The sequence below is a fragment of the Mycetomoellerius zeteki genome, unplaced genomic scaffold (genome assembly GCF_001594055.1).
Source record: "Mycetomoellerius zeteki isolate Tzet28-1 unplaced genomic scaffold, Tzet1.0 scaffold31, whole genome shotgun sequence".
Taxonomy (NCBI): domain Eukaryota; kingdom Metazoa; phylum Arthropoda; class Insecta; order Hymenoptera; family Formicidae; genus Mycetomoellerius; species Mycetomoellerius zeteki.
In genome coordinates, this window is record NW_017257294.1 from 2,500,588 (window position 1) to 2,511,145 (window position 10,558).

The window sequence follows — 10,558 nt, forward strand, 5'->3', positions numbered from 1 at the left end:
ACGGTTGATGATCCGTCAAACCCGCGCAAAAGTCGCTCGCCTTCAATCTCGCCCTTGAGACTCGCCCAAGATCGATCGATCGATCGATCGATTTATCTCCTCTAATCCTGTTTCCAATTAGATTAATTTTAATCATATAGTTTAGCTTGCTGTTTATCTTTAATTAAAGAAGTGCGTGAGTAATTCACACATTATCTTTTTCTAATCCTAAAAATTAGAAAAAGATAAAAAGTAAATTAAAGATTAAACCGAGATTAAATGCTCGGTTTAAGCTTCGGTTTAATCCTAAAATTCAGCCAAAAGGGCAGCCAGTCTTAATTATTGATCCTAATTGAAATCTGTATGGTAATGGAAATCTTTCATTGGCTGAATTTTAGGATTTTAGAGTTAAGACCGAAGCATAAACCAGGCAAAAGTTAATCTTACATTGGTAGAACTGGATATAAACCGAGATTAAAGTTAATCTTACATTGGTAGAACTGGATATAAAATCGTTATCACATTAGTAATTATGTGATTGTGATTAGTGATCGGCAATTATTTTTTTCAATCGCGCAAATCACAATATTCACAATGCAATCGCTAGCGTGATCACGACTGATTACTTCATATCGAACGGAACTCGATCGTCGCCTCGTCGGCCAAGAATCGAGAGCGACCCATCGACGATCGATAGATCTCGCGCGACTCGTTGGCAACTTCACGACGTCCGATATTTTTTTTTTAGCAATGCGCACTTGCGCAGGCGGCTGCGCAGGTAGCTGTATGCATGTGTGATGTTGTGGCTTGCAGTCGCGCGGTTTCCCCTTTTCCCATGTGGCGATCTGTCAACAGTATCGGAGTCGTCGACGAGTAGACTGCTTCGAGACTGCTTCGAGACTGCTTCGACCGCGCGCGAAACGCGGATCACTCTCGTGCCGTACGCGCGACAGATACATACACGAAAATACTGTGAGGATCGATCCGCGGCTGTAATCATGGATCGAGCCTTTTTAAACGTGATGATCCTCAGCTGGGGATTCATGCTGGTCTTCACGGCGTTTCAAACGATGGGCAATATAGAGGTGAGCGATAACGCCGCACGTGATTGTTGTTATTATTCATATTGTCATTATCGCTTGCGTCGACGCGCGCTTCCGCGTTTTACTTTGCATAGGCCGCGACAATTGAAGGTTGAGAAATTCGAAAAGGACTGAGCTCTTCGGAGTAAATATATTGAATTGAATTTCACGATTGAACGGAGTTGGACGCGCGAAGGTTGCACCGTTTCCTTCTTGAAGAATTCCTCGACGTTCTCGATGCGTTCGTTTCAGAAACAAGGCGTTCTAATGATTACAGCAAGTAGGAACCTTCTAGCCTTTTACAACAAATAGCGGAATGCGCGTCATATCAGCGAACGCTCAGTGAATAATCTATTAATGAATTCGGGCACTCGCGTTACGTTGGATCAGCCCTGGTGAAAATTTTTCTCATAATTTTTATACGAATTGGAACATTTTTCAAAAATACTCATTGTAAGAAATATTCGGAAAGTTTACATCTTTTTTCTCAAAATTTTTATACAAGTGAATTCTGAAATATTCTGAAATTTCATCTCATAATATTTTTAAAAAATATTTTTTAATTGTTTAGATTTTATAACATTTCATCAGAAATTATACTTACAAAAATTTTAAGAAATCTGACGATATTTCATAAGTAACATATATGAAAAAATCTGAGAAAAGATGTAGATTTTCTGAGAAGTGTTCCAATTTGTATAAAAAAATGTGAGAAAGTTATAAAATTATATAGAAATTCTGAAAAATTATATGAAAAATTCTGAGAAAAATTTTCACTAGGGAGTGTACAGAGGCTGTTTTATATAAAGTAATCTAAATGCAGCAGCTTAATATAATCAACTTTGTCAATGAAATGATACATGTATATTTTAGTGTCCATTATTTCTAATAATGTAAATTAACTTTAATCTCGGTTTAATTCGTTTTTAACTTATTTTTTATTTTCTTCCAGTTCTAAGAATTAGAAAAAGATAAAGAATAAATTTATCTGAGATTAAAATTAATCTACAGAAAAAGTAGAAATGCAAGGTTAAATGTAAAAACATATAAATATTTTAAGTCTGGTTTCATTAATATAAGATTAACTTTATAATCTCGATAAAATTTATTCTTTATCTTTTTTTAATTCTGAGAATTTATATTTTTTAATTTGACTTATTGTTTTTCTAATTCTTAGAAAAAGATAAACAGTAAATGAAACCGAGATTAAAATTACTTTTACATTGATGGAATCAGGCCTAAAGTATTTATATGGTTTTACATTTAATTTTGTTAATTTCATGTATGCTTTTAATAAATAAATCGTAATAAGAATTCTGATTTTGAACAACGCGTTTTTTTTACAATTTCAATGTTTGAACGTGGAAGAATATTATTTGCAACATGATCTTTCATTCAGTTTGACGTAGGCAGAGTCGGATTAATAGTATGATTGGATAATACTAGGCGATCAGCGTCGAGATCCCTTTTTTCTAATTCAAAGTGAAGGACTCCATAGCATTTAGGCGTTCAAACACGAGCGATTTGCTTGAATTGCTTTCGCTTTTCCGCACGTGCTCATATTAATCGGAGAACGGAAACGCGAAATGAGAGAGCGGACATGATTTAATTTATACCCATTCTACCCCAATACATATTGATTTTAATCGATTTAATTTACTTTAAAGCTAAAGAGTATATTGGGATTAATCCCTAGTTTATTCATATATCAATATGATTAAAAAGATCTAAAAAATAAAAAGTAAATTTTTGTAGAAAAAAAATTTTAACACTCAGTAACTATCAAATACTAGAAAAATTTTATAAAATATTAATAAAACAATAAATTACATTAAATAGATTTGAATAGATTAACAGAATTAAAGTTAATTTATATTGAGAGAGAGAGGGAGAGAGAGAGAGAGAGAAGAATGAATATTAGAAAAAGAAAGAGACAAAAAGAGTGAAGAATTAATTATGCTAGATATCTCGATGAACATTTGATGTTTATATTTGATTACTGTGACGCAAATGAAATGTTCGCAAATGAAATTAGTCTATAAAGTTCTAGAAAGTACACGGATCAGGACATCGTGTGATTAGTCGTAGTTTAGAAAGTAGCAACAAAAGGCAAGGAGCTAACTGGTCACGATCGCCGTAATCGCGAGACTGGAACGCCTCTAAATTATACGGCATCATTATCGACTTTCGGCATTGCGAAACCGGCGATCTGTGAAATATTCATTACATGTTATACAGCTTTTTCCCAAGGATCAAACCATGTCTTGGTGAAATCTAAAAAGATACAGAAGACTGGAAACGATTCTTTTACGGTATTTTAAGAAAAATCACAGTTTTTATGAAGTTCTGTCGCTACACCGAAAGAACGATTTTTAAATATCTACAATTTAATTACAGATTTGAAAATAATTTTGTTGGACTGTTGATTCTTCTTTCCATATAGGAACATCTCTTTCTCTTTTCTTATCTTTTTCTTTCGTATTTAATAAATAAATCTATTAATTTTTTTTACCTCTATGATTTTGTTGAATTTTTTCTGTCTCATTTTTTTTATAGTTTTAATACTTTATCATTCTCCTACGTTATCTCGTTTGCGCGATTTGAGATTGTTCCTAAGGATATCATTTCAGGATCTAACGACATATTTTTGTCTTCACTCAGTCATATTGCATAACATATTTTGCGAATAGTCTTGTGAATTTCATATCATTATTTGAGAGAAACTTACATAATATAGGTATTCTGCGCGATATCGCAAGTATAATCTGGGAGTGCGCGAAAATTGCAATTGAACTACTGGTAACGTCAGTCATTTCTGCCATTACCTCCGCAATTCAGAAGTATCTTTGGATATGTGATATCTGCGAAATTTTTAACAAACGCGCAGCGGAATAATTGATCGCTGCAGCTAGGTACAAACAACGATCTTTGTTTACTCGCGAATTCACCAGCCGCTAATGATATCACGTCCGATTAGCTCACAAAAGTCGCAGATGTAGTTTAGATCACTGATGCTTTTAGAGTTCTACAATAATATTCTTTTTTTAAGTTTTTTTTTATAAATATTTTAAGAGAAAACGGCATCGTAACTGTGAGAAGAAAAATTCAGATATATTGAATAATTAATCAATATTTGCGCAATGAAAGAGTCAATTACGAAGATTTCGAAGTGACTTCAGAATGATATTTTGTAATCATACTGACCTTTTAAAATATAATCGTCTTGATAAGTTTTCTATCAAGTAGAATTTAAAATTAAGTGATCCTGATGTTATATCTAATTTAAAATTAAATATCCTTAATACTGTGTGAAATTCCATTCTTTGTGTGTGTGTGTTTAAATAATTGTTAATAATTAATAAAAAATTACAATCATTTGTGTCAATTACAAATACTTACAAATATTGGATAGTTCTGGCCGACTTATCGGGTTTTTTCTTACGCGAAAATTTTATATTATCGTATTGATAGCCTTATTTTGCTCGTTTAATCGCAAAAAGTTCATTCATTTATTACGTCAGACTTTCAAGAACTGAGATATTAATTTCTTCTTTTAAAGATCTTGAAGATATTAATCCTCGATTGAAAATTTACAATTACTATCGATATTGTTTTTTGCAACGTATAGTATACTAAAAGATGCAGTTCATCATCTTTCTTGTATATAGTAATTAAATTGCATATAATTTTTTTTTGTTATCTCGAATTTCATGAAAATAACATTTCTTAACTTTGAGCTAATTCGATGTCAATTTCCGTCAGCGATATCACACCCTGTAAAATTGCAATCGAGTCATTATCATAGAATGGAGATTGCCTGAGATTGCCTGTCAATCGATGACGTCGACATGTCGTCATCGTAGTCTAATCGTAATTGATTAAATTATGTGAAGTATTTAATCAGGGAGAAACGGAGTTACATTTTTGTAAACAAAATTTCTTTTCTTTTTGTACGTTTAATCGCCTAAATTATTTTGGAAGGTATTAAGACTGTGGAACATTGAAATCAGTAAGCAAATCAACATTTTGGATTTGCTTACGTTATTATTTTTTACTGTAATTGTGTGGCCGATTCGCACACTGCTTATGTCTTACTGCCTTATATTTTTTCTGTATGTTGTGACTCTCTTAAGGGGTAATGTCACTCTTGAGGTTTGAAAAAATCGATTTCTTTTTTTTGCTTAAATCATTAGTTTATAGTTACAGAAATGATGCAAGTATTTTTAGAACGAAATTCGAACTGTATCATAGTGTTAAAGCTGACTAAATGAACAGTCTCTCTGCGCTTTATACACAAAAAATCAGCTACAAAAAAAACTTTACATGCGTTTTTCTCAAAACACAGTTTTTCAAATTTGCGTGCAACGTTATTCTTACAATTTTTATCCGATTGACATGAAATTTTACCACAATCTTGTATATATTTTCCTCTGAAGTACGTAAGCTTTTTGTGAAATGTTGAAAACTCTTTTTGCAATCAGCATTTTTTAAAACAAATTTTTGGGGCGAAAAATGTACTTTTTCTATAAATAGCTGCCATTTTGAAAAAAATTATTATTTTCAAAAATCCTTACGTGTTTTAGAAGCTTATTATATATAGATAATGGACATTTTTGTTGCTTTGTTCCAGGATAAATCATCTCACAGAAAACGTGCACGCAAATGTTCGTGATATCGCGTTTTAAAAAAAGCGATTTCGCAAGAAGGCCAATGCGCCGTCATTTTGTGCATAAAAAAATTAAAAAATTATTTTTTTGCTCTTCAATATATACAGTAGTCTTCTAAGTAATTTTTAAATAAAGTTATTTATTTACCCACAAATAAATTCCCAAACTTAGGTATCATTTTAGAACCTCAAGAGTGGCGTTACCCCTTAAAGACCCTAAAACGATAAGAAGATGCAGGATCCTCCTATCTATTATATCGAAGTACTGGAAACAGACCGCTGACCTCGCTGAAGTGGTGAAAGAGAAAGTTTACCAACAAAAACGAAATTCATCCTAGACATGCTCGATAATTGCATCCACCGAAACCTGTCGGAAACCGACGCAACCGGTTCCCACCGAATTTACTTCACGCTTCATACGCCCTTCGCCGTATCGCAATTCACCGAGGATCATAATGACTTTGAATTTTCGAAGAATTTTCCTCGTTGGATGAGACATCGTCGAGATAATTCATTACTTCCGAAGAATTCTCAATCCTCGATAGCGCTCAGAGAAATATCTAAAACAGAATGTCTCGTCAGTTGATACAGCCATACAACGCAGTTTCCTTTCACTTTTAGGCACGTGAATGTAAGAGACAGGAGGAGGAGACGTCAGTTATCTGTGCGACAGCTCGTTCAGTAGAGTTTAAGGAAATAGACTTGAACTCATAAATGGACGTTATTGATAAATATGTAATTAACTGAAAAATATGTTTTGTGTGCGCAAATTACTGCAATTTATATCATAATAAATGACTAAGAAAAGTCATTAGAGTATTGTAATAAGTATATTGTGAAATTACAATATACTCATTAAGGGAGAGATTACAATATACTCATTAAGTGAGAGATCACAATATACTCATTACAATATTCTATTAAAATATATGTGACTAAAAAAGTTCTCGCAGATAATGTGTTCTTTTATATTTAAAACACATTTAGCTAAATAATAAAAACGTGTTTATTTACTCGTCAAGCATTTGTAATATTTATTTCTACATACTTAATAAATAAAACTGCAAATTTATGATCGTTGTTACATTTTTAATGATGTATAAATTAAATTTATTTTTATTAGAACGAAATTGTTTTATTAACGTGCAAATACAATTATTAAATACCACGTGTTCCAGATTTGCAGCAAGTTTTTTTTATCTTTCATAGATTATTTTCTGTACGAAATCGCATCGGACACAATAACGTAAACGTTATATAAACATCTATGTAATCTCGCAATATCATTATAGATCTTATCGAATGCCGTTATCGACTGTGAATACCTCTCTGGCATCGAATTAAAAAAAAACGAGGCTACAAAGATATTTGTCAGAGAAATTGTTTTCTTACCAAAAGGCTCGCTTGTTTATCATTATCGCCTATTGACAACCGCTATCTTGACATAGAATACTGTATTTACGCGAGTACGAACATAGCTAAACTATAACACTTCAAATGTTTATCAAACTTTAAAAATATTTAATGAATCTACTTAAATTTTAATTTATTTAAACAAATATATCTATGTATTATTCCATTGTGTTTTAGAGAAGAAATGTAACAGAATCGATAAAGATATGTATTTCTTTTTATGTTAGAATTTATTTGAACTTACGGTTTATAATGACGTTAATATTACGCACAATATGCCAATAAAAAATAGCCAATAAAATGTTAAATTTATTCTAGTTATTATATCACGAATAGTGATATGATTGTTGATTATTGATAATTTTCAAGAACGAGATGATGTGAAATAGTTTGTAGCAGATCAGAAATACGACGTAAAATAAGATACTGTAATACTTTCCTATATGTGAAAGTGTAGTTGAAACTATGACAACATATATTGCGTTTGACGTTTGACCGATTCGCTTCTAATATGATAGTGGTGATAGGTGAAATCGTCGTAAATAACATGAATATGTTACATTACGAATCTTTTGAATTAAAATCGTCCAACTGATTAGATTAATTATAATACACATTAATGATCCTCATTTGCTTTAATCAATTTGTTATACACATTTGCAGTTTTCTCATTGAAACTACTATACTAATATTTCTGTGTGTGAAGCTTGTCTTATTTTAAAAAACGCATAAGCGATATCTCCAATCTGATAAATTCTGTCTGGAACATTTTATGCACCCTTATCTTTTTTGAAAGATAAAATCGTAAATCAAGAGAACGGTTTCCTTTTATATTGGTAATTAATATGCAGTTCTTGCTCATTAAATCCAGACATTCCTAATTCTTCCTAATAACGGCGTAGTAAGAGAATATAAAACAATATTTGTTCCTACATTGGTATTTTGTGGTTATCCTTGACTGAGGTGTAAATATAGTCCAGTTTTTATAATTTCTATAAATACAGAATAACCAGTTTGAATCCTAAAAGAGAATGCCGGAACTGGCGATACAATGGACATTCTGATACTTCGCCTTTTATTAATGTTCTTCAATTTCTTATCTGTTTCTCGTTTAGTCACTTTCCATTTCTCTGCTACAAGTACCATTGTTCGAAATATTTTTCATACCACTGTTTAATGCTAAAATAAAATTATATTATGTGTCAGCTTTATTTTAATAAAATCTAATTTTATATAAATGATAAAGAGAAATTTTTTTATGTTCAACTAAATTCAATTCATGAAGGAAAAATCTCTATCTCTCCTAAATTAATTAGGAAAGATGTTTAAAAACAAAACTTCTGTATAAAACAAAATTTCACATGAAAGAAAAACTATTATATCTAACATGTAGTGCGGCTGTTATCAATTAGCATTTTCAAATCAGTTATCAAGTTGTCCAACTGACCTAATAGGAACTCGATAGAATATTGTTAAAAGTTTATGAAACATGATTACAAAAGCAAGAAACAATAACAATATTAAAGGTATTATATTGATGACAGTATTATACTGATCTCCTTGCGTCGATCTCTTTTGTTTACAGAAAACTGTCTTGAACAGCATCTCGGACGAATTTGAAGACTTCCATGGCAATGCTTATGTCAGCCTGGCCATAATCTATGCCGTGTTTGCGACCTGCAACTGGTTAACACCATCCTACATTTCCGTGACAGGGCCACGGGTGGCGATATTTACGGGTGCTAGTTGTTATGTCCTATTCATCGCTTCGTTTTTCTGGCCGCACGATGCCCTGCTGTACAGCATGTCCGCTATTGTCGGGATCGGCGCCGCTCTGATGTGGACCGGTCATGGACAATACCTGACAGAAAACAGTGATAATGAGACCATATCGCGGAACGCCGGTATATTTTGGGCGATTTTCCAGACATCGCAGTTCGCTGGCAATTTGTTCGTTTTCTTCATCTTCACGAAGCCCAAAATTGACAAGGAGCAACGGACAATCGTATTCAGTGTGCTAACTGGCCTCGCGGTAGTCGGTACCGGGGTGCTGCTCGTACTGAGAAGATCGCCACCGAAGTTGTTGCTGGGTGAAGCCGAGGGGGTGTCTAACGCCGATAAAGAACTACGCCTGCCGGAACCAAGGCGTGAGAAACCATTACTGGCCGCATGGAATGCCTTCGTGGATGCAATTAGGCTTTTCCTCACGTCGAATATGATGCTTCTATCATTGACGTTCATCTATACAGGTCTTGAGCTTACCTTCTATTCCGGTGTGTACTCTAATAGCATTGGCTTCGTGAAGGCATTGGGTGAGGATCGCAAGAAATTGGTGGGACTATCCGGTATCTTTATTGGTGTCGGCGAGGTCGTAGGCGGCGCGATCTTCGGTATTCTCGCGTCCAAGATATCCCGTAAGTGTGGTGGCTGGCCAGTGATACTCACCGGTCTGATCGTGCATCTATTCGCCTTCATCAGCATCTTCCTGAATCTACCAAACGATGCGTCAGTCACGGATACAGACAACATGGGCTACATTGAGACGTCGGAGATCCTCGCATTGGCAGGCAGTCTTGCCCTCGGTTTCGGCGACGCTTGCTATAACACTCAGGTCTACTCGCTACTGGGCGTCCTGTTCGCCAACGAGAGCGCGTCGGCCTTCGCTCTCTTTAAATTCTGCCAATCTATCGCAGCGGCCATTAGCTTCTCGTACAGCACTAAGGCGGGATTGCATGTACAACTCGCGGTGCTACTCGTGGCTATATTCATCGGTACGGGAGCCTTCTGTTACGTCGAATACAAAGTTAAAAAATCGAAGAATGAATCCCCACAGGAAATTGATCCAGCGTTGGTCGACGCCACAAGCGGTGAAGATTGATAAGGCTAGTTAAATGCAAATTCTTTAGGTTGCAAAGATATATAGTTCGAATGCGAATGAAGTGCGTGAAAGCTTTCGAGAAATAACATCGTGGAACATAGGAAACTACGTTAAAAGTAAAGCAATTCGCAGTAGCTCGAACGAGCGTTAACGCATATTATTTTAGTATGTTAATGATAAGATTGATAAGATATTCTTGTAAATATAAGTATTAGATGATGAATCCTTCTATAATTAAAGACTCTTTACATTAGCATATCTCAAATAAAGAGCAGTCGAAAATATTAATTGCGAATTGCGAGTTTTTGTAATTTTTCAAACTGCTAATGTAAGAAGTCTCTATACGTTCAGGCTCAACAATACTGTACGAGCGATTAGATAAAGAGAACATCCAGGAATATATTTTCCGTTATATATTTTCGAATGTTATCATAGTCTTCCAGTTTCTATATATACATATATATTCCTCAATCTCTATTTCGGAATAACTGTGTTTTAGATATTCTCTCCTTTAAAACGGTATCTTTATATATGCAAGTA

The 10,558-nt window shown here is 33.9% G+C and overlaps 1 protein-coding gene across 1 annotated transcript; it reads left to right on the top strand.

The window, feature by feature from the left end:
• Positions 1-773: 773 nt before the first annotated feature.
• LOC108724673 (UNC93-like protein MFSD11) lies at positions 774-10,283 on the top strand. Its single transcript, XM_018451171.1, has 2 exons — positions 774-1,064; positions 8,726-10,283. The coding sequence occupies exons 1-2, from the start codon at positions 777-779 to the stop codon at positions 10,016-10,018; spliced, it is 1,581 nt and encodes a 526-aa protein (XP_018306673.1). The 5' UTR covers positions 774-776; the 3' UTR covers positions 10,019-10,283.
• The last annotated feature ends 275 nt before the right edge of the window (positions 10,284-10,558 follow it).

What these genes read in the sequence shown, in the direction of transcription:
- LOC108724673 (XM_018451171.1), top strand. Translation starts at nt 777, where the DNA reads ATGTTGTGGCTTGCAGTCGCGCGGTTTCCCCTTTTCCCATGTGGCGAT. An exon ending in AAACGATGGGCAATATAGAG is followed by an intron (nt 1,065 to 8,725) that starts GTGAGCGATAAC and finishes TTTTGTTTACAG; the next exon opens with AAAACTGTCTTGAACAGCAT.